Source organism: Podarcis pityusensis (assembly GCF_964106645.2).
Source record: "Podarcis pityusensis genome assembly, chromosome: 12".
Lineage (NCBI taxonomy): Eukaryota > Metazoa > Chordata > Lepidosauria > Squamata > Lacertidae > Podarcis > Podarcis pityusensis.
Genome location: NC_138037.1, coordinates 32,373,800 through 32,399,213, shown reverse-complemented (window position 1 = coordinate 32,399,213; position 25,414 = coordinate 32,373,800). Strand labels below are relative to the sequence as shown.

General features: G+C 41.9%; 1 protein-coding gene across 2 annotated transcripts in view; it reads left to right on the top strand.

Moving 5' to 3' along the window:
• AGMO (alkylglycerol monooxygenase) overlaps positions 1 to 25,414 on the top strand; it is a 136,071-nt gene that overhangs the window by 70,485 nt on the left and 40,172 nt on the right. For both annotated transcript variants that reach the window (XM_080974961.1, XM_080974962.1), the window contains exons 11-12: positions 6,924 to 7,006; positions 12,208 to 12,313. In XM_080974961.1, coding sequence (XP_080831087.1) covers positions 6,924 to 7,006; positions 12,208 to 12,313 — 189 coding nt within the window. The remainder of the gene's footprint in view (positions 1 to 6,923; positions 7,007 to 12,207; positions 12,314 to 25,414) is intronic.

Below are 25,414 nucleotides of genomic sequence, written 5' to 3'. Positions count from 1 at the left end.
GGCAGGCCTAAGTAATTTTTACATTTGGCTCATATTTTCCACAACACTGGGATAATACTACTTACCCTTTTGCCTGACATCCTGTCTTTAGTTTCCTTCCACATAGAAGCCTTTGGATCTAAACACATCTGCTCCAAATCTTTTATATTTCCCTGTCCCATTTCTTGATACCAGTCCATTATTTCAAACTAGCAATTTGTATGCAAATGCATTTTAAAACCTGGATTTAATTTTTGTACGAATACTCCACCAAATTTAAATGTGTGTGGGCTATAGGTCAGTGGTAAAGTACATGCTGTGCAACCGAAATGTTCCAGGGTCAGTCTGTGGCATCTCCAGGTAGGCCTTTGAGAGAGAGCTGCCTAGAATCCTGAAAGCAGCTGCCAGGTAGTATCAGTGATACTGGATAAAGTCGACTAGTATCAAGCAACTTCCTGCATTTCTAAATACAGTAGCCTGGATCCACAGAAGCTTCCTTCAGAGGAAATACCCGCATGCCTGTCTGGATTCAATCAAGTACGTTAAGGAAGCTGCAAGAGTTTAGAACATTATTATTACTTTCCTGATTTATAAAATGTATTGATTTCCTTTTTTTTTACTATGGTAATTCAAAGTGATATGCACTATATGAATAGTCAAAGGCAAACCTTGAAATGCACATAAAAAGACAACTTTAAAAAAAGTTAGGATTAAAAACATTCCGCTCACTTGAGGCCACAGATAATTAAGAGCTAAAGACCTGGTGAAAAAGAAATGTTTTTGCCAAGCAATGATGTAAACATAACTTCCACTCATGAAAAGGGAACTGCTGGTGCTCTGGGATATCATATTTATGAGAGCAGTACTTTTGCTTTAAAATCACAGAATCGTTTAAAGTTTATTTGAATTAGTATGTAAATTTGAAAGCTTTCTCTCTTTTTGACACAACAAAAATCCCGTTTTTTGTTCAGTTTCTGTCAATAACCACACTTCAAAAGCTGTGCCTAATTTATAATTGGGGATCCTGCTGTGGTTCCAGAGATCATCCCTTTCCCCTGGTTAAATACAAATACTGCAGTATATAAATTCTCGTTTATTTTATATGTTCATGCTTCATGTGTATTTTGTTTGGAGAGAGAAGATTCTTACACTGCCATTAAAGTGTAACAGTTACATTCCTTTCCCACTGCAACTTGCAAATGCTTAGATTAGTGATATAAGTTGTTTATTTTCTTTATTTTATTTTATTGGCGCAGCACCTAGAAAATTAACACAATAACTGCCAAGTTCCACTTTGTGGTTTGTACATTTCAAATATAAATGTGGAACGTAAATACAGGAACAACTCTAGTGTGCGTCTCCTGTACGATTAGATTGTAAATAGAAAACTATACGTAATAAATGCATATTTATATAACACAATATGTTTAGAATTTATATACATCTACCATGTGTTTTGCTTTGATATTAACTAGAAACATGCAGGTTATTCCTGCTCCTCCTGACTTCTAGATCTCCTTGCTCCATCTAACTGTCACCCCTTCTCCATATCATGCTTCTTGTTTCTTGAACTCTTTCCCTCCCAACAGCACTTGGCCTATTCAGTCTTCAGGGCACAGTGTGTAAGATGTTCACATATCTTTAATTTGCAGGCTCTTGATAATATCTACAAATGACTCCCATGACGGAATATATGTGCAAACATATTGTAGTTGAAAAATTGTGTGTATGAGCTATTCACATCACACATCTTTATATTTAAGGTTTCAGTTAGTATATTGACTTAAGAGTATGAGCTGTGAGCCAAATTTCCCTGGTTCAGATCTTCCATAGGTCACAGATTTCACTATTTCCCAGTGTCAATCTCCTCTTGCATCGTAATGGGATAAATAAGGATGACACATCCTCACAAATCACCCTGTTAGGGTTAGCAGCTGAAACATTTATTATTATTTATTTAAGCCAACAAAGTGTATCATTCCAGTGTTGTTACTGAGAGAAAGAGAGATTTCATATTTTTAAAGTATTTCAATGTATATTAAAAACTCTAAATGCTATTTACAGTAATAACAATTTATCAATGGGATTTACTCATCCTGTGTCTGGAAACAACATGATTTATGGGTCACCAGTGAGAGATAATACAGTATCTTTAAATCAGTTGCAATGATTATTTCTTAATAAAAGAGAGAGAGAGAGATCTTTCTAATCATCAGTTAATGCACAGAGGAGAGGAATTGGTATTGCCTCTGCTGTCACCATGCTGATCTCCATGTGCTCATCGAGATGTCTGAGCAAAGCCTATGTGTATGCTGGTTATATATGTATGGGTGCTGTTCAGATAAACACATGGAGCCTGGGAGTGGGGACAGTGAAAATGATCTCTATTTCTCCTTCCATGTGTCACCAAGCCACTGCACAGGGCTGCTGTACCTCTCTTTTCCCAGGACTTTTTCAGATCTGTTTTTACTTTAATCCAGAACATTATTGCTTAGGTTGCAGGTCAGAGCAACTCTACTTTCATTAAATGGGAGTTTGCATAATTTACTAGCCACAGGATTTCAGTTTTAGATAGGGAGGTGATTATCTTGGCTTTGAAATTGGCTGGCTGCAACCAGAGTCCACTAAGGTCCAGAGCCAGTTCTAGCACATTCTTTAGCTGTATTCAGCACTCCTAGCTGAAATACACCATTGGGGAGAAAGAGGCAAGACAAGAATTGGTGGGGGTGGGGGGGTGCTGAGCACAGTACTCTTTCATTCTATGTTTTAAACAAGTAGATAGCTTCTCTAGTAAATGTATTTTTTCAGGTTGTAACCTGCCCTTCCAAAGGACCACATAGTTCCTTACAGCAATAAAAACCACAAAAAGCAATACAATAAATTATGAAAAAGCATAGCAATGCATTAAAAACAACACGGCAGCACCTCCCAAAATTGAGCTTAAAATTATCTTTTTTGCTTCATAGGAAAAAGCTATACCTTGAAATTTAACTTGAACACATTTCTCTTTTTTATTTTTTTATACAAAATCATGAGTTATTGGGGAGGTTTGCCTACTGGCCAAAATGCTTTTCGAGAAAACAACAACAACAATAATGTGAAGTACTGTTACTTTAAATTTCCTCATTTTTTTGCATCTCTCTATCTTGAAGTGAAGCAGTAAATCTGCAGTTTGATAGTTTGTCCTGGGAAGAAATGTGTGTTGGCTTGTAAACTGGTTAGATTGTGTTTTGGTTTTTTTAAAGGCAGTGAATCTGTTTTCTTAGTTTAAAAGGAGTTAAAACTTTTGGTTAAAAATCCCTGGGGGTGCCTTTTGACTCTTCAGTAAAACAAAACCCACTCAGAAATAGCCTGGATCTTGTGGTTTGATGTGTTCTCCAAACATGGACAAAAGGAGTTCTCACTGCTATTAAATTTGAGAATCCTGTCCAACAGCACCCTTCCCTCAAATGCCTTTGAGGGGAAGGGATCACTGTGAAGGCTGTGGTGTTCTTTCAGAAAACTTTTTTATTGAGCTCAGAAAGCTCCTAGTACAGTTTCATGCATTTTCATCTACTATTGAGCCCTGCAGTCTGAATTAGAAATCTCAGACTCTACTATGAAGACTAACATTATAGGACTCTTCCACTGCAGTTTATGATGCTTCTTTGATTTTTTTTTAAGGTAAATGTGTTTAAGTTTCGGGTGGAATCACCCTTGGTCAATAGATTGATTATCCTGTGCTTTTCCTCCTTAAAAACAATATCAAAAGTAACTGCTATTGTTTTCATATATATTTTTCCTTCATTTTACATGTGGCAGAATTAGAAATTGAGAAATTGGTAGAGCCTATTTTCTGTGGCATGTTCCCTTAGGTACTCCTGCACAAGTGGCACTTCCACAGGTGCCAATTCCTGATTTTTACCAAGGATTGGGGGGCCCTCTACTGGAATGGCACTGGATGTGGCACAAAAATCAAAGGCAGCATATTACAGGATATCACTGTGTGAATTGCTGGGAAAATAAAAGCCTTGGGTACTGTTGCTACTAAAGTCAGCAAGAAGAACAGTCAGTGTGGTGAGGCAGAGCCGCTCTTCTGGCACTGGAGTTGCTGCAGTTTACCAGGACTGGGTTGATGGCAAGGCACTGGCAGAGCCAGTCTGACATCCCCTCTTGTTCATATATACAGCAGCAGTCTCCAGCTGAACAGCAGCAATGCGGGTGGATTTGCAGCTCTGCCCTACGACACCAACTGCTGATGGGAAGCGAGGAGCAGAAATGAAGCAGAGATTGAGTCTGAATGAGGAAAAAGTAAACTGAAGCACAAGCATGCAGAGAGAGTGCTGCAGGATGTATAGGAAAAATGGAAACATGGTAAAAAGACTTGTGGCAAAACAAAGTGGGAGAAAAGAAATTTGACGGCATGTGGAAACAGAGAAAAAGGAGCTTAGGTGGAGGCAAAAAGAGAAAGAGAAATGGAAGAATATACACTTTGAGCTTTACAGAAAGAAAAGAGAGAGGATGGTCTAACCGTGAAACCTGTGGTGGCCATCCATGGATGCCAGTACCTCTTGTGGCTCCTGCAAACCAGCACCTCTGAAACCCAAGAGGCTGTTTGCTCTTCTTGCTTAACATGAGAACCTAAAAAGAGCCTTCCAGATCACACCAGTGGCCCATCTAGTCCAGCATCCTGTTTTCACAGTGGCCAACCAGATGCCTGTGGCAAACCCTCATGCACTCTCCCTTCCTGTGCCTTCCAGCAACTGGCATTCAGTAGCACTGCTGCCTCCAGCTGTGGAGGCAGAGCATAGCCACCATAGCTAGCAGCCATTGATAATCATTTCCCTCCCTCATACTTACGGGACCGCCTCTGCAGGCATGTCCTGCAGAGGACCCTAAGGTCCATGCATAATAATAGCTTAAAGGTCCCAGGCCCTAAGGAAGCCAGATTATCCTCCACCAGGGCCAGGGCTTTTTCAGTGATGGCTCCGACCTGGTGGAATGCTCTGTCCCATGGGATTGGGGCCTTGCAGGACTTGATCTCCCTCCGCAGGGCCTGTAAGACAAAGATATTCTACCTGGCCTTCAGTTTGAATTAGCCTGATCCTCTATTCCCTTTCCCCCTTTCCTCTTCTATGAAGAAACCCTTTCTGGGACCCCACATTTAAATTCTTCCCTGGTCTCCTTGCTGGCCCTAGTAGGACCAACTTGGCCAGTTAGCCCTGGTGATCATTTGATGTCTACTGACTGGGGTCCCCCCCCCCCAAAAAAATGACCCCTGAATTCTTGAATTTTATTGATATTGATGCTTCATTTTATGTTGTATTTTATGCTGTTTTATGTTGTTTTTAAGTTGCATTTTAATCAATGTTTTATATTTGCTGTTAGCCGCCCTGAGTCTGGTTTTTAAACCAGGAAGGGTGGGGTATGAATAAAAATTATTATAATTATGATTAATTTGTCTATTCCTCTTTTAAAGCCCATCTAGGTTGGTGGTCATCACCGCCTCCTGTGGGAGCGAATCCCATAATTTAATTATGCACTGCTTCCACTCTTCCTTCTGTTCTGAACAGGAGAGAGATGCAAAGAGCTTGGCTCAATATTCCAATTACGCTTACTAATCCAAGGTTGAAGACCACTGTGTGGCACTGGTGGAGGCAGAGGCGGGGGGGGGAGCGCACCGCCCCCGGCAGCACGAACCCGGCAGGGTGCCATCGCGGCTGCCCCCTGCCCGCCCTGGGCGCCACGCCCCTACAGGCAGCACACCACGCCCCCAGGACACATGCCATGCCCCTATGGACAGCACACCACGCCCCTGGGACGCACCCCAGCACCGCCCCCACCTGCTCTCTGCCCCCCAGTGCCAGAGCATGAAGCTCTGCCACTACTGTGTGGTGGTCTGTAGAGAAAAGAGCATTCTATGGGGTTACAGGGGTGTTAACCAAATGAGTTAAAATGTAAGAAAATATCATTGTGTAGGTAACCTTTTGGTGTGGCCCTCTCCAGTTAATGTAAATGTCGTTCTCAAAGTCATGAGTTGAGCAGTCCTGTCTGAAAACATCAGGGCATTACAAAAGAATTGTGTGTGTCTCTGTTCCCTTCCTTGATGTAATCCTTATACCATTATTTGCTGGCAAACTGCTGCTGCTGCTGTTCCTAGTCTCACTGGGCAGGCAGGAAAATGTGCCACTACATATACATCAGGGCCCTAAGCCAGTAGTAACCCTGTCACCTTACCCCATTTGCTTAATCTCTGTTGAGAATTCAAGTCCTGAATCTTTATATCTATATTGAATGGAATCTATCTCAACAAATGTTCCATTGAAATTAGATATTTATGCTCTACTGATTCTAGGTCCATATATTGAATTGTTAAGAAGCAAAGGCATAAATGTGAGCTCATGTTGAAACTGTGATAAATTATCAAACTGGCTTCATTTTTCTTTTCTTTTCTGTTTTTCTTTTCTTTTTCCCTTTTAATAGGATAGTGTTTTCAGTTGCCACTGCTCTCTAGGGAGCCAAGATTGGAAAATACAAAGATGTAATGCTATTAACAGTTTGCAGGGGGCAGGGAGCAGATATGTGATACGGTATTTATTTAGAAAACAGGTCTACTTCTTTGGTTCAGGTCGTTGAGGGTTCAAATAATTTCAGGAGAGGAAACAATAATAACGGCGAAGGAGTTATTTTCAAGGCTAACATTGTGTGAAGAACGATTTGGGAGAAAATATCCAATTTTTGTAACCTTCAGCCTTGAAACATAATGACATTAAGAGGGAATGGAGAATCTGTAGTCGATTTTTAGTTGCAAGGTTCAAAGTATCAAACTACTCTGAAAGCAGACAGTAACAAAGTAATATAATTGAGAGTGAAAGTTCAGACTGCCTCACTGGTAAGTTTAGAATTCAATATTCCTCCAGAGAGTTAACCTAAATGAGTAATTTGTCTGCTTGTTGGTTTAACAGACGTTATCACAGGTAACTATTCTCATGAGAGTTGGCTACACTATCCTGACACTAACCTCCATTGGATTCCTTATAGACCAAAGGTAAGTAATTGAGCATTTCATTTATGTATGTTTTATATTGCAAATGCAGCCTCTTGGGTTGGATTCAGAGTGTCACTTCACTGAAAAGAAAGAGGATCCCTCTGGAAGGGAGGCAATTTTTGCCAGTTTTCCCTGTTCTCCTTATGGGAACTCTAGGGTCCCCAACCCTTTGGAGCAGCTTTTCAGGTTGAAAGAGAAGTCAGTGAAGATAATCTCCCTAGCCCTTTTCTCCAGGAGGAGTGTTCTATGGGTGGAAATCCACTTATAGAGACAGTGGGTCCAAGCCCTTGATTGCCAAAATTGTTTCTTACAATACAAAAATGTGACAATGGTGGAGGTTTAGAATTCCTTTACAAAATGTGTATTAGTGCAGCCCAGCCAATGGGTGGCTTTCCAACTATTCTGGGACTCCCAACCAATCCCAGCCAGCATTAACAACACTCTATTCTCCTTGTTCACAGTTTAACCTTATTTTGCTTCCCGTGTATCTCCTGACCTTGCTGTGGTTCAAAATGGTTGCCGTATTCAGAGCCAGGAAAGAATTTCCCTGTATTGGCCAGTCTAGAAGTTTTGCCTTCCCCCTAGCAAAACGTAATGACTTTTGGTGGTTAAAGGCATAGGGTGGAATCCTAGTCTTTAAGCGTGGGGTGAAGTGGTGCATCACCCAGTATTGATCCAGTGGTGTTTTCAGGGTATCCTGCTAAAGGGGTCTCGGTGGATGTCTTTGTCCTGAAGTCAAGCGTGGGGCATGTTACCATAAAGCACCAATGCTGCAGCAAGCAAAGGCTCTAGCAGCTCAGCCAGCTGCTTGTGGCTGGAAAGCCAGACAGGATGTTTGTGACTGTTGCCATGGGAACAAAGGGGCAGTCCATTCTGTACTGAGCACCGGATGTTAGCTCAGTGTGTGTGTGTCATATGACCCGTACTGGATGTACTTGGGAGGAGTTTCTTCTTGCTGTTGTTGAGTGCAGACATGATTCTCTGTACTGATGTAAGAGGCAGAAATAAATGATGTAAATAGTTTTCTGTCTGCTTCTTTCCCCTCCCTGGGGACACCAAAGGGGAGAGAGGAAGAACGGTGTGTTCCTCTCATACATCTGAGAAGAATCGCCGGACCTCGCCTGCTTATCAGCAGAGTGGAGACGCGGGGAGGTCGACAGGAATATCTGCCGGTGCCTACGCTGTGGCACATTCCTCTGACCCAGGCAGAATTCCAACAGTGGCAGCCTTCGGATGGTTGCGATTCATCGGACATCTGCATGAGAGGCTGGTGGATTGTCCTCCTCTGCTCCAAGGAGGAAGAGAAGCGTCTGAAAGAAGCCAGAGGCTCCACAGACAGCTGGTGGAAAAAAGAGGTGTTTTCCAGAGCAACAAAGTTCAAGGTATGCTGCATTTCGGGCTAAAAGTGTGAACGCAGGAAGATTAATTCCCTGGTTCACGGAGCTGCGTTTCAAAGAAAACAAAAGCTCCGGAGGAAGAGGCCTGCAGCTTGAAGGCTGAAGCCTGCATTCCACAAATTTTTGTGGTAGATAAGATGTCCTATTGAAATGCATTGTTGCTAGGTAACGGTCCTGGAAAGTTACTGGCAAAGGGGCTGGACTCTGCGTGTAAGCCTGGGAAAGCGAAACAAAACCACAGAATGTTTTGGCTACAAGGTTTACGAGCTCTTGGAAGGGACTTTTCAATAGCAGCCTGGTTTTAGCTGCCAGGTGCAAAAAGCGTAAACAATTTGCAGTTTGCTGCGTGAGAAAGGAAAAAACAACTGTTGGATTTTACAGTTTGTTTGACATTGTGAGCTGGAGGCTTGGCTTCAAGATGGATGCCAAGAAAGGGGGAGGTTTGCCTTGCCCACCTCCCTTAACCAATGACAATTATTCATCTTGGTCTGTAAAGATGAAGGCCCTGCTGCAGAATCAGAGGCTTTTTGATGTAATTGAAAACCCCATCCCTGCAGCACCAACCAGAGGTTGGGAGTCACAGAATGTAAGGGCCAGGACTGCTATAATTCTGTGTGTCTCAGATGATCAGTTGGTGCATGTTCAGCATTTAGAAAATGCGAAAGAGGTATGGGACACGCTGCGTACAACGCATCAGAGAGATGCTGGTTCTTCAGCGTTGCTGTATTTTGAGAAATTGACCAATCTGAGACTTGCGCCTGATGGAGATGTTCAAGCGCACCTGACAGAAATGAAGTTTCTGCGTCAACAGATGGTGGAACGCAATTTTCGTCTTCAGGAGGAAGTGTTTTGCTTCATGATGATAAACAGCCTTAGCCGCACCTACAAGGTTGTTGCCAGTCAGCTTGGTTCCCTACCGGCCGCGCAGCTGACCGCGGAGAGAGTTTGTGCTGTGGTCCTGAATGAACACGACAGACTTGCTGCACTGGAAGAAAAGGACAGGGGGAGGGAAGAACAGAGTTCTAATTCCCCCACTGCTGATGCTACTGGGGAGCATGGTGTAGCATTGAGTGCTGTCCGATGCTACAATTGTGGACAGACTGGGCATCTACAGCGAAACTGTAAGAAGCCGCGCCAGTCAAGAGGAGCAAAGAGCAGCTCTACGAAGCCTCAGGCGTCAGGCAAAAGCCGTACCAAGTGCCAGGTGAAACCTGCAAAGGCTATGATGGCGAAAGGAACCACGCCAGATGTTGGGAACGCATTCATAATCGACACGGGCTGTACAAAACATTTGTGCCCGCACAGAGGACTGTTTTCGACGTTGAAGAAGCAAAGCTTCACTGTGAAACAGGCCAACGGTCAAGAGCTGGAAGCAACTGGAATTGGGACTGTGTATCTTGAAAGTCTGAACTTGACTATAAGCGATGTTTACCTGGTTCCAGAACTGAGATTTAATCTGCTGAGCGTGTCGCAGATTGCAAAGAAAGGACTGAAACTGTCCTATGATGCTAAAAGCTGCAAGATCTACAAAGATGGAGAACTGTTTCTTACTGCCAAAGAGAAAGATGGACTGTATTTGTTGACTTTTGATCAGAGTGATTACATGAAATGTAATTCTTCTGTTTCTAACGAAATCTCTCTTGCAGGTGTGACCAGTGTGAGCACCAGGAAGGTGACTAAGACCAAGAAGGTCGACAGAGCATTTCAGCGGGTGTATGCTGATGTGATTGGTCCTCTAGAACCATCTAGAGGCGGTGCACGATTTTACCTTTTGTGTGTGGATTGTTTCACTAATTATTCTTGGGTTTATATGATGGAGAAACCACAAGAAACTTTAGAAAAGTTTCAGGAGTTTTGTGACAAGGTTAAAAATATGCATGATGCTAACATTGACTGTCTCTTCACAGATGAGAAGCCAATTTTTCTGTTACAGAAGTTTCAGAAGTTCCTGGATGGAAAAGGGATAGACCACAAAGTGGCAGTTTCGCAAGAAGCGTGGAACAGGGGGGTCTGTGTGAGAGTGAACAAAGAATTGCAAAAGGGGATGAATGCGCAATTGCTGAGTTCACATTTGCCACATGAATATTGGGCCGAATCGCTAGCGTCCTATCTTCATGTGTGGTTGAGAAAGGTCTCAACAGAGTTGGGATGTTCTCCTTTTGAGAAGCTGTTCAACAGAAAACCTTCTGTTGCCTATTTTAAGGTTTTCGGGTCTCATGTGAGAACAGAAGCTCCAGGTGGAGTAAAGAATGCCAGAGGCATTTTTGTGGGTTATGAAAAGGGTCTCTACAGAGTAATTTTGTCTGAATCTGGTCAGGTGATTCTCACAAAGTTCCTAGAGAGTGCTCCAAAGCAAGAGCGGGTAGTACAGACATTTCCCACAGGAAACGATTCAGATGATGATGATGATTTTTCTGATGTCACAGATTACAGTGGTACTGATGATGATGACAGTGATAGCTCAGAGAGTTCAGTTGTAACAGTCATTGAGAGAAAATCTCACACAATGGATAGACCTTCACAGATGAAGGAAGAACCACTGATTGCTACTGGTTCTCAACAGAGTCCAAAGGTTGAACCAGTGAGCACAGAGGATCAGAACCTCAAACGCAGGTCTGAGAGAGTTACAAAGGGTGTACCACCAAAGAGGTACTCAAAAGAGTTTGCTAACGTAGCTGTTGCATGTGTTGCTATTGTTAACAACTCAAAGCAGGTTGAAGCAGTGTCTAAGTCAGAGACAAAGACACAACAGAGAGTAGCTAGCCAAGGTAATGCAGAAGCACTCATTCCTTGGAAGCCAGACAACCAGAGAGGTACACTGGTGAAACCAGTGGTGGGTAGTTCCAAGGGTGGAACTGAAACAACAGGGGAATGTTATAAATATAACAACTGTTTGTTTTCTTCTCTGGATGACGCTTTGCTCGCAGCACACATTGATACTTTAGGGGGAGTATGTTACCATAAAGCACCAATGCTGCAGCAAGCAAAGGCTCTAGCAGCTCAGCCAGCTGCTTGTGGCTGGAAAGCCAGACAGGATGTTTGTGACTGTTGCCATGGGAACAAAGGGGCAGTCCATTCTGTACTGAGCACCGGATGTTAGCTCAGTGTGTGTGTGTCATATGACCCGTACTGGATGTACTTGGGAGGAGTTTCTTCTTGCTGTTGTTGAGTGCAGACATGATTCTCTGTACTGATGTAAGAGGCAGAAATAAATGATGTAAATAGTTTTCTGTCTGCTTCTTTCCCCTCCCTGGGGACACCAAAGGGGAGAGAGGAAGAACGGTGTGTTCCTCTCATACATCTGAGAAGAATCGCCGGACCTCGCCTGCTTATCAGCAGAGTGGAGACGCGGGGAGGTCGACAGGAATATCTGCCGGTGCCTACGCTGTGGCACATTCCTCTGACCCAGGCAGAATTCCAACAGGGCAGACAGTCCATAAGACTTCCAGCGGTGGCCTCAAGACGGCCAGCTCAGTAGATTAGTTTCTTGGGGATGCCATAATCCTGGCACAACTTCCAGCAGGAGGCTAGAATGCATATGCACCAAATGCTTGAACTAAAATTCCACCTACATTTGTCATCAATAAAGTTGTGGCCATTTTTAATCCAGATTGTTGTTTGCCTGAGTTATTAATCATATATTATGACACTGACCCTGGAGGAGGGTGGCACTGTGACTGGGCCCGCAACTGATGTTTTAGAGGGGTAATTATGATTCTTCTTTACTGCAAGGATTCATGCCAATCAAACCCTGAGCTGGTGAACTAAAAATAGACCTTACTAATTTCAGTTCTTTATTTTTAGGCCTGAAGCTCCCTTCTTGGAATCTGTCCGCTGTTCCACTTTCCTTGCCCTGCACAAACTTGGTTACTTGAAAACTTACATTGCGCTTCTGTCAGTGACATATGAGGTGAGGCAACTTAATTTATCATATAGTGCATATATTTATTTTAAGAATAAACTATATATGTTTCTGGGCCTCAGAGGTTTGCAATATTTAAAAAGTGCTTGCAAGCATAACAGAGTGTAGTGAGCACCATGAACCAGATATGATCCTATTTATTTTATTTTATATCCCACCTTTCTTCTGGTGCAGGGCCCAAGCCAGCTCACAGCATTATTTAAAGCAGCTACAACTAAAAACACAATACATACAAAGGTTAAAAAAAAGGGGGGAATCCTATTAAAAACATCACTGAAAACACTTTAAACCATTTAAAAGCACACACATACAGGCACACAAAAGCACCAGACCCACCCTCTGAAGACACTTCCACAACAGCCAGTTAGTAGCCAAATACCTGTTGGGGGCAGGGGGCGGGGAGCCTTTGCCTGATGACAAAGGGAGAGCAGAGAGAGACCCAGGCTGGCCTCCCATGAAAGAGAGTTCCACAATTTGAGAGCAAACACTGAGAAGGCCCTCTCTTGTGTCCTCACCAAATGTGTCTAAAGGTGGCAGGATGGAGAGAAAGGCCTTGTCAGAATACAACAGTTGTATTTTACTTTGGCTATAGCAGTAAGCACTCAAATGGTGTACAGATAACACTACTTACGAGATCTGAATGCAAGAGTCATAATTGCTCATGGTACATGTTGATCTTTCTCAACCTGCTGATTGTTTTTGCTGGTTTGTATAATAATGCTTCAAAAATCCATTTGACCAGACGTCATTTGCAAGACAGGAAAGGTGATTGTGTAGTTTGGACAGCAATGGTTCCATTGATTTTTATCTTCAAATATTAGTATCATCTGTATATATACTATTCTATAGCTTTGCTCATCTCTATAGTAGGAAGGACTGTCATACCCTGGGTATTGGTTGGGATGTACAGCTGTGTTTTCCTGTCAAATGTAAGAACTGCAAGCCACTCCATAGCCATGACTACCCCCATGCTGTATAAGATGTTGGAGGAAGGAAGTGATGGAAGGAAGCTCCCATGAAGCTTCATGATAAAAAGCCTTGTCAGCACACCTAGATCTAAATAAATTCAAGTTGAGCTTGTAATATTAATTCTCTCTGTTATCTTTACTAAAGAGAAAATCCAGCCATTGTGGACTAGTAAGATGGACTTTCTTGACAAGACAAGAGCCCTGGGGGTAATAATGCCCCTTGGAGAAAAGAAATCATAGTTGAACCTTACATTCAGTAGATTAAGTTAGTTTCCACTTAGGTGTGACAGAGTCATTACTGACTTTAGCCTTAGCTGGTGTGTGAGCTGGCTTCACCACCATCAACTAAAGATGATGATGTATGGTTCCAGATGCTCTGGCCAATTGACCGTAAAATTGCTCTGCATTTCTGGCAGGGCAGCCAAGTTAGAGCTTTTAAAATCTCCATGCCTGAAGCTCAGCGCCCACTGTTTGGAAGCTGCTCATTATTCTTCTCCTGCCCCCTGATCTGAGCAAAAGAGAGACTTCTGGAATCAATTAGAAATGTCTGCCCTTGATGAGATTTGCACGTGAGTTTGGAATTGTGAGGCTTTGATAGTGTCAGCCAACAGCTGCAGTTTCAGGTGGTAAAATCAAGAGAAGAATTTTTACAGGGCTTAATTACAATCAGTATATATTTATAACTAGTTGAGGGACACTAGAAAAAAGTGATGTTCGAAACTGTCAAGCATCACAGGAAAGTAAACAAAATGTTTGTTGGAAACTTGTGGTTGTGAGACTGTGTTGTGGCTGCAAGAAACTGGAAATGGCATTTTCTGTAGTTCTTGCTGCAAAAGAAACATCTGGCAGTATTTATGTCATTCCTATTTGACAAGTTGAGGCAATAATAACCGGTGATACACATTTGTGTACAAGTGTAAAGTGCAGTCTTTCTTAGATAAATATAATACAGTAATCCGAAAGTAACCCTTTCCCATCCAAGGATCTATGTATTAAATGTATATATTTTAAACATGTTATATTTACAGGGTTGTATCCAACGCTGTCCATGAACTCCTCCTGCAGAACCCTTCATGCCCTCAAACTCTGCTCTGGAGGGTAGGGAACCTGCTGCAGCAGATTTTTCAGGATGTGTTGGGGGCTGCAGGGGGAAGGACCAGAAAGGTGAAGTTCTGTTGCTTGGGTGGAAGTCCACTTGTGCAATATTGAATTTTGCCCACAGTAAATAACAATTCATGGAAACTGTTACTGTTGATCATCTTGATTATATTAATAATAATAATAATAATAATAATAATAATAATAATAAGAATTTATTATTTGTACCCCGCCCATCTGGCTGGGTTTCCCCAGCCACTCTGGGCGGCTTCCATAGAAACCAAAAATACAGTAAAATATCACAGATTAAAAACTTCCCTGAACAGGGCTGCCTTAAGATGTCTTCTAAATGTCAGGTAGTTATTTATCGCTTTGACATCTGATGGGAGGGCGTTCCACAGGGCGGGCGCCACTACCGAGAAGGCCCTCTGCCTGGTTCCCTGTAGCTTTGCTTCTCGCAATGAGTGAACCGCCAGAAGGCCCTCGGCGCTGGACCTCAGCGTCCGGGCAGAACGATGGGGGTGGAGACGCTCCTTCAGGTATACTGGGCCGAGGCCGTTTAGGGCTTTAAAGGTCAACACCAGCACTTTGAATTGTGCTCGGAAATGTACTGGGAGCCAATGTAGGTCTTTCAAGACTGGTGTTATGTGGTCTTGGCGGCCGCCCCCAGTCACCAGTCTAGCTGCCGCATTCTGGATTAGTTGTAGTTTCCGAGTCACCTTCAAAGGTAGCCCCACGTAGAGCGCATTGCAGTAGTCCAAGCGGGAGATAACTAGAGCATGCACCACTCTGGCGAGACAGTCCGCGGGCAGGTAGGGTCTCAGCCTGCGTACCAGGTGCAGTTGGTAGACAGCTGCCCTGGATACAGAATTTACCTTTGTCTTCTATTGTGCTTGCATTTACTAAAATAAAAAGGAAATTATAATTATATATGTATTTTGGAATACATTTTTAAATCTGTTTAAAATATGCAATCTTGACTTTGCTCAAGTGGTGCTTTCATGTCCTGAAAAATTGACACCCATGCTTCACGTAACTTTTTTAACTAGTAGTAAAAATTCTGCAAGTGTGATCTGATTGTCAGGCCACAACTGCATTTATTAAGCAAGAGCTTATATATTTGCCCTGGTGGTCACCTTCTATCTTAAATAGAATGGAACTAAAAGTCTGTATAATTGTTTTAACGTCTATCCTACTTACCAGCTGAAAACCATTTTTTAAAAATAAAGTAAAATAAAAATAAAAATCACTGAAGCAAGCTAGTTAAGTTTCATCGAATGTCTATCTGAACAACAACTAGAAAAGTATGGTGCTCATTCAAGAAGGCTAGGAGGGATGGTTTTTGTTGTGGGGGTCACTACAGAAAAGACAATGCTTCTCAACTGCATTGGCCATGCCTGCTCTGGTGACAATAATGCAGGGGGTCAAAAATACATGACAGAGATCACAAGAGAAATTGTGATCCTAAAGGTATTTCCTTTGGTGTCTCAGTGAATATACTGTTCCAACTTTCTGTTTGCCCTCAACTATGTGTATCAGTGGGGCTGGGCTGAATGTTCCATCACATATTCCTATTAGCACCCTATCATTCTTACTTACACTTATGCCCTGGAAAAAGATGTTCTGTAGGTCCAATTCCAGATTGTCTGATATGGTAGAGTAACAGGTTATTTTCCCTCATCAGCTTCATATGGTGATTATTATGGGTGCTACTCCGTGTGATGACAGGTAGAATCTATCATTTCAGTCCCCTTGTCGGTTATCATGATGTAGAAAGTACCACCTATCACCACATAGGGATGCTTGGTTGAGAATATTCACACTTGCCTTGTGATGGCTTTACCCCATCAAATGTGAGCTGGACCTTAGAGGGTAGTTCTGGATCATAGAGGGTGGTGAAACAAACCTTAATCAGATCTCATATGCTCATTACGATATGAGGTTTGTAATATTAAAATGTAAAATATAATTGCTGAAGCAGTGGGAACCTGAATAATAATTTTCGCTTTAGTTTCATGATACCTACTTTTTCCCTCTTCTCTGCTTTAGAATGCTTTCCTGGAATATTGGTTCTAACCTGTTTTTCTTTTAATTCTGGTTCCTTAAACTTTTTTTATTTATTTAAAAATGATTATTTTACTAGCGCTACTAAGTAGTTTTAATTTAGCATTCTAATAGTTTTGAGACCTCCAGACCATTTTATCTAAACAGAAAAATTTATTGCATCCCTCCTTTAAGTTGATCCCAAAGTATAAATTGTGGCATGCCTTCTTTATTTATGCAGACCCCATGAAATAGATAACTTATGCCTGTTCATCCTATTACTTCTCCACTAAAAGATTCATCATTTGTGAGGCTTTCAAGAGCTATTAATATCCTCCAGTGTGTGCTATTACTGCCATCAAGTGTAATTATATCATTTTGCACATATAACTTTTCACATACTGTAATTTCCCAGGTATGACATCTCCCTTACGATTTCATCTTATGTGTGGTATTCAACTCATACTATTAAAACAATCCAGACTTTAAGAATTTTTGCTCTGTAGTATGTGGGAGGGTGTACAGATGTATTGGATAGGAAAAATAGAGCTTGTATTTTAAAACAGGGAAATCTGGTTACTTTAATTTTGTTTCTCCCCAGCGAAAACATCCCACCTTAGTAATGAAGAACACAAAATTGTCAGGGGAAAAACCTCCTGAAAAACTAAAATTATTATCCAAAGACATTTTTTATCACTGTTAAGTCAGGCATGGAAAGAGCATAAGAGTAGAAATGGACAACAAGGTAAATCATAATAAAGGAAACCAAGTTTATCTTACTAACCAATCCCTTTAAAAATGCCTATTTTGTTTGCAACTTAGTTCTCTTAAAAAATCACAAATTCTCACTGCTTGCTAAAGCGAAAGCCTAAGGCTGAGGCTTTCACCACAAGAAGGAGTTGCTTTGAAACTTAAATATAAGACAAGCCTACTGAATCATAAAAGGTAAAGGGACCCCTGACCATTAGGTCCAGTCATGACTGACTCTGGGGTTGCGGCGCTCATCTTGCTTTATTGGCCGAGGGAGCTGGCGTACTGCTTCTGTGTCATGTGGCCAGAATGACTAAGCCGCTTCTGGCAAACCAGAGCAGTGCACGGAAACGCTGTCTACCTTCCCGCCGGAGCGGTACCTATTTATCTACTTGCACTTTGACGTGCTTTCGAACTGCTAGGTTGGCAGGAGCGACCGGGCAACAGGAGTTCACCCCGTTGCCGGGATTCGAACCGGCGACCTTCTGATCGGCAAGTCCTAGGCTCTGTGGTTTAACCCACAGCACCACCCGCGTCCCTTTTCTACTGAATCATACCAAAGGTTAAATCTAGTCCAGCGTCCTGTTCTCAAAAGGGCCAGTCAAATGCTAGTGGGAAGAAGCTGCCAGCCAGCCCTGAGCACAACAGCACTCTCTGGAGTTTCAGTAACTGGTATTAAGAAGTGTACTGCCTTCGACAGTGGAGGTAGAATAATAGCCATCATGGTCAGTAGCCACGGATAGCCTTATCCTCCATGAATTTGTCTAATATTTCGAAGCCATCGCTGCCTCTTGTGGGGATGAATTCCATAGTTTAACGATGCATTGTGTGAATAAGTGCTTTCTTTTGTCTGAATCCTACAACATTCAGCTTCATTGGATGTCCATGAATTCTAATGTTATGAGAGGGGGGGGGAAGAAACGCCTTTTCTCTATCCCAGGCACCCCCAAACTCAGCCCTCCAGATGTTTTGGGACTACAACTCCCATCATCCCTAGCTAACAGGACCAGTGGTCAGGGAGGATGGGAATTGTAGGCCTGAAATATCTGGAGGGCCGAGTTTGGGGATGCCTGCTCTATCCACTTTCTCCATGCCTTCTGTCATAACCTGCTATCATACTCTTACTCACCTTTTATCTGAACCAAAAAGCCCCAAGTTTTGTAACCTTTCCTCATAGTTTCTCCATTGCCTTGATCGTTTTGGTTGCCCTTTTCTGGGATGCTCCCAAGGAGGACATAACTCTCCTTTAGAGGCATACAGTGGTACCTCGGGTTAAGTACTTAATTCGTTCCAGAGGTCCGTTCTTAACCTGAAACTGTTCTTAACCTGAAGCACCACTTTAGATAATGGGGCCTCCCGCTGCTGCCGCGCTGCCGGAGTACGATTTCTGTTCTCATCCTGAAGCAAAGTTCTTAACCCGAGGTACTATTTCTAGGTTAGCAGAGTTTGTAACCTAAAGCGTATGTAACCTGAAGCGTTTGTAACCTGAGGTACCACTGTACTCGTTTTGATACTGAAGGTAATATATAGCCATCAAGACTATAGATACAGGGATTAGTTAGATATGGGGATAAGTGGCAAAATCACCTAGCTCAGTTGGTAGAGTGTGACACTCCTAATCTCAGAGCCATGAGTTCAAGCCTCAGTTTGGGCAAATGATTCCTGCTAGATTGGGCTAGATTATCCTTGTGGTATCTTCATAGTTAATCAAAGTTGAATGGAAAGGTATTGGGTGCATCAACCCTTAGTAAGTAAGAGTCAATAAGAGTCAATAATTAATTGTCTAATAGTGCTGCAGACTGAGAGATAATATATACTATAATGATTGCCTGTTGGACACCAACAGAAATTTAATTTAAAAATGCTTTGCATTTTCTTTCCCTCAGATCTGCATTCTCCATGACTGTAACATTCCAATAGAATTAGAAATCAATCTAGCCTTTTTTTTTTAGTTGTATTTATGAAAGTTCATAATACAGGGAATCTCAGACTTTTTTTGCATTTGCATGCAGATATATGCAAAACAAGACTAGTTGATTTAATCTGAATAAGCTAGTTTTTTATTTTTTAAAAAAGTTAATTTATTAGCTACTTATTAGACACTGAAGCACCACCAGATGCATTGGGTTATTTTAAACATTTATTATAATGTTTTTCCTATGATGTGGACCCATTAAAATAGCTGTAGCGGTTTCTCTGTGGATTAGTAAAAAATATTTTGGAAATTCTTGCATTCAGTGTAGCCATCTATTTTAAGTAAAGAAAAGAAGGTTGTTAAGCTACCAGTGAGAAGTGTGAATATTGTGATTGGCCACTGTGCCTAAACCTGTGGACAGGTATAATGCAGAGTGTAAATGAATTGCTACTGTATAACCTTAAAACTGCAGATGTGGAAGCTAAAATAATATTTAACTATTCATGGTATAATGAATTCTTGCTTGGCGGCTGGCATTCAAAGTCTGTTTGAAAGGTACTGTTGGCCTGAGATGCAAGTGATTTGGCAGAGGTCTTGCCTAATATATATTCTCAGAGCCTGTCTGCGCAAGGATGCTGGCAGTTTTAGTGTGATTTCTATTCCAGGAGACAAGTTTCTGTCCAAGGCAACATATGAGTGACCAAATACTTTCCAGTGGAATCTGGGCACTGTAAAATTTCCGGAACTAAGCCGAAAGATTGCAGAGCTTGCTAAACTCTCCCCCCGCCCCCTTGCATACCAGTGTGATGGTGAAATATTTCCAGCTGGAGTACACTATGGTGAAAGGCTGTAAATTGAACAGACTATTTATCTTGTTATATTTTACTGGTGTTTTAAATAGCAGTATAGTATTACTAATCAACTGTAGTTTTTTATATTATTATTATTATTATTATTATTATTATTATTATTATTATTACAACAACACTATGACAAAAGGCATCTACAATACCATAAAACACATCTTACCTCTCAGTCTTTTGTAGAAAATCATCATCAGCAATGTATGTAAAGGCAAAGGCATCAAATCACTTCCCATCAAACCAGCAATCCTCAGACCAAACCAGATGTAAATGGAAAATTTTCCTTAAGAAATCAATTAAGAATGGGATGGTTTTTGCTAGTTTACTTATCTTCCCTCAAGCATTTTCAAATCTGTTTTACAAATGTAGAGTCTACCCTTTTTGACAGGCTGTTTAAATGTAAAAGCAACTATATTTCCATCTCCATTTTTTTATATAAAAAAACAGACTTTTCATTATGATGCATGACACTTTGGGCTAAATTAGAGCCAGCGGTTACTGTTGGGCTGTTCTTGCTCTTCGTGAGTTTTGAGTAAATTAGGGTTCTATAAATTATAGCCGTTTTGTACCATTGTTTAACACAGCACACATGGAAAACACAGCACGGTTGAGTTGTAATTCAGCTTTAATGATGCAACACTTGGTTCCAGTCAATTGTTAGAAGGCTGTGGTAGTGTTACTTTAGTGCTTCAGACGTTGCATGTTCCATAACAATTACAGCCCAGCTTTCAGTAATGGCTGCTGGCGGATTATCCACATGTGAAGTCATAGCAATTTTGAAAAAGAAGTAATAAAAATGCACCTGCCTTGTAGTGGAAAATGAGACTTTAATATCTTTGCTTTGAAGTTGGGTGAAGTCTGTGGTATTAACTAACAGATACTGGTATTATGATGCAGTAATCCAGCCCCTCAGGGGAGTGCAGGGATCTGTAATACAAAAAAGCTGCTATTTTCTAGTCACCATGACAATCTGAACGAAGAATGGAAATAATGAGGTGATGATAAAAACTAGAAGGGTGTTAGCTATAAAGTTGGGAATATGTGGAAAAATCACTTACATTTTGTACATTTTAGTTTAGGTGGCCAGTCCAGGGAATCAGAGAATTTGTTTTTGTCAGTAATGTGCATTGGGCCTGTTTGCTTATCTGAAACTTGAAAACATATGATGTAGCAGCAGTGGCGTAGCGTGGGGGGTGCAGGGGGGGCCGGCCGCACCGGGCGCAACATCTGGGGGGCGCGCGCTCGCACTCGCACTCGCAGCTCCCTGCCCCTACCTAAAATCCACGGGTTAGGGGGCGCAAATTACTTGCCTTGCCCCGGGTGCTGACAACCCACGCTACGCCACTGTGTAGCAGTCTTGCTGAAGGTAAGCAGCTCTTTGTCTGGTAGGTGCCCGGACGGCAGACTGACTTGGAACCCCATGTATACTTCACTGAGCTCAGGAGGGAGGGGAAGCAGAATATTGATATAATAAATAAGCATAGTTGCAAATACATAAATTGGGAACCTCTTTAAGGCAAGCTTCTTTTTATACAATGAATAGTATTGCAATAGGCTGCTTTACACAAATAAAGGCTATTTTGTTTGTTAATGTGTACCAAATTCTTGGGCCTTAATCTATAGTATCTTCGTGCAGAGTAGTTCTTCACAGGCCTAGGGGCACTGAGCCCATGGCCAGTGGGGGCCAAGACATGACAAGAGGCAATAATCGCAGGGCAAACATATTGGGATCATTGATTACAGATGTCAGTAGATTTTGGCATAGGCATTGGGTGTATATCCTGATTCCTGAATCATCCAGCATGTCTGATTGTTTGGCAGGTCAGTCCTGGGTTAAGGATTGCCCTATAATGTACATCATATTGGGGTGACCCCTCCAAGACTACAATTTTTTGAGCGTACTGTGGCCCATCAGCCCCCACCTGGAGACAGAAGCACCTTGCCCTGGACCTGAATCTGCCAATGAGTTGCGACAATTGCTGTGAGGTAGTCAAAAACCCCAGACAGGACCAATTTGTCTGGAGGCAAATTTTTGCCTGGCCCTGAGCACTGCACACTAATCTTTCCATAGCAAGGTCTTAAGCATGACCTGTCCGCTCACCTTCGGGCAGAACCATGACATGTGGGAGGGTGAGAAACCCAATGCCAAGTGAGCTGCTGAGTAGGGCCAGAGGGAAGCCAGGGAAATGAAGTATTTCCTCTGGTCTGCTCCCTAAGCCACGCCCCCAGTCACCCATGATTGTCTGCAACTGCGATCAAGCCCCAGCAGCCCGTGGAGGAGGAAGAGACATTCTCCCCCTTCCACAGAGGGATCAGAAAACCACTGTGACTTGGCCACGCCAGACCACAATTGCCACCCCCTGCAAGGCAGATGGTAAGTGGTCCTTATAATTCAGTAGTAATTCTCTGTAGTAAATGTAAGATGCAGCTTCTAATGTAGAACGGCTTGCTTCATTCTTTTGAATTCTGCATACTATGGATGGCGGCAAACAGATTGAGATTGAATCCTGACAAGACAGAAGTACTGTTTCTGGGGGACAGGAGGCGGGCAGGTGTGGAGGATTCCCTGGTCCTGAATGGGGTAACTGTGCCCCTGAAGGACCAGATGCGCAGCCTGGGAGTCATTTTGGACTCACAGCTGTCCATGGAGGCACAGGTTAAATCCGTGTCCAGGGCAGCTGTGTACCAGCTCCATCTGGTACGCAGGCTGAGACCCTATCTGCCTGCGGACTGCCTTGCCAGAGTGGTGCATGCTCTGGTTATCTCCCGCTTGGACTACTGCAATGCGCTCTACGTGGGGCTACCTTTGAAGGTGACCCGGAAACTACAACTAATCCAGAATGCAGCAGCCAGACTGGTGACTGGGAGCGGCCGCCGAGACCATATAACACCGGTCTTGAAAGACCTACATTGGCTCCCAGTACGTTTCCAAGCACAATTCAAAGTGTTGGTGCTGACCTTTAAAGCCCTAAACAGCCTCGGTCCAGTATACCTGAAGGAGCGTCTCCACCCCCATCATTCTACCCGGACACTGAGGTCCAGCACCAAGGGCCTTCTGGCGGTTCCCTCACTGCGAGAGGCCAAGTTACAGGGAACCAGGCAGAGGGCCTTCTCGGTAGTGGCGCCCGCCCTGTGGAACGCCCTCCCACCAGATGTCAAAGAGAACAACAACTACCAGACTTTTAGAAGACATCTGAAGGCAGCCCTGTTTAGGGAAGCTTTTAATGTTTGATGTATCACAGTATTTTAATATTCTTTTGGAAGCTGCCCAGAGTGGCTGGGGAAACCCAGCCAGATGGGCGGGGTATAAATAATAAATTATTATTATTATTATTATTATTATTATTATTATTATTATTACCGACCAGTGAATTCTCCATTAGCAAGAGACTTCACTGATCTCCTTTTCTCCCAATTTTAAGCATTCTGTCCCATCTTTGCTTTACTTTGAATTTCATATTGACATTTCCTAAGTGATATTATTATTAGTGAAGTCATACCTAGAGCTGAACTTAAAAGATCACAATATAATACACCACTATTTTTTCTTGTGAAGTCTGGCACAGTAACAATTCCTTCTTCCTAGTTTGTCTAGTTAGGATTTATATATATATCACCTTTTCCTCCAAGTAGGTATTCACATACAACTCGCATATTGTAATGCCCTTAGCTCTGTAGCAGTTGATACATTCACAATACCTAATTCAGCATGTGTTGTAGCACCTGGTATAGCTCTTATTCAGTGCCAGAAGTTTTCAGACAAAAACATTTGGCCATATTCCAAAAGTGTATTGATAACTTTAGGTCTGTAATTCTGCTCCATTTGATAAATATACTACTGCAGCTTTGAAAGTGTTCTTAATTCTGGGTATGTCTTCTCTCCTTGGGACATTAAAAACAAGTATTGCTTAAATAAGCACATAGATCATGTATTGATAAAGATAAAGCATGCACTGAAGGAAAGAATGTAAGTTTAAAAAACATACTGAAATTACCCTCTCTATATTTTATGCTAAGTTATCTTGATGTGTAAAATTCTTTGGAAACAATTTTTCCTTCTGCTATGGAGGGATCTTTTGGCTCAGAAATGTCTTTACAGTCTTATAATACTAACAATAATAACAGTAAAAAATGCATTTTGAAGTAGTGGTTGTCCTGTATGTATAATGTTCTCCATTTCTGGCAGCATCGGGGTGGGGGGTGGGAGTAAAAGTATTAAAATAAATACAAACTTTTCTTAACTGACTCACATTTTTTTCAGTCACCACATATCTTCAGCTGTATAGATACAATTGTAAAATAATAATGTTATACATACAGAAAAGCCATTTTGTCAGAATTCCAAATCGCTACTTCAAAGCCACCTTCTTGGAAGAGACATAGTCCTGTCTATGAAGTGTTAGGCCAATTGTAAGAAATAAGAAAATGCCTGTGTGCGCGCTTTTAATTTACAAGCAATAACAATCGTTTAACAAATTAATGTTTTCCTTTTTTGTGTTAATTGATTTATGCTTGAGAAACAAAAGAGCAGAAAGCAAATGACAAAATGGTCTTCACAATCTATTCTGGAGCTGCATAAATTGAAATCCACCTTCACACACACACCAAACATTGGAATACTATTTTTTCCTAATTATTGCAACTATATTTTTCCATTACTTATTTGTATTTAATTTTTGCAACTGCAGTCTCTTATTTCCTGTTTCTATTTTTTTCCCTATCTCAATTTCCTTACTAAGAAACAATTTCTTATGGGATTGTATTCTCCAGGCTTCTTTAACAGTTATTTCTTTCTGCTTAGTAGTATTCCTCAAAGTCTGGTGTTAAGCTCAATTAATTTCTTCCCATGTCTGTTTCCCAGCTGGAATTCTTGTACTTTTATACTCCACTTCCCCTTCCTACTATTAATTTTTTTATCATTGTGACATTACAGCAGAATGATTATAGTACCGTCAGGTTAGGGGGTCAACCCATTTTATATAATGCTTCGATTTGGTTAGTTACCTTCTGCACATCCTGTTATTTCATTATGTTGAAGTAGTATACTTAATCTTCATTTCAGGCTAATCTGATACTGGTTCATACTTCTTCCCAATCTCTTATTTAACACACTTTCTTCCATTTTTGTATTACAGTCCCTCAAGTTCTTTCAGTACTTGGCATTTAAGTCTGCCTATTCCCATAAGTGTTACCTCTCAGCTAAAGTCCTATTATAATTAATTACTACTGTCAGGTTTGTGAGATGCCTTAACATCAGCACACTTAATGTTTCATATATACAAGCCAATGCAAATCCTGCTTCCACTCCAGTGCTGCTTTGCATGACACCACTATGGCCTTGGGACATAGCCTTCGTCATGGTAGTGGTGGTGTTTAGTCATTAGTTAGACCCATGCTAAATAGATATTGGACTTGACAGACCCATAGTGTGTTCCAGTGGGATTCTTTTTTT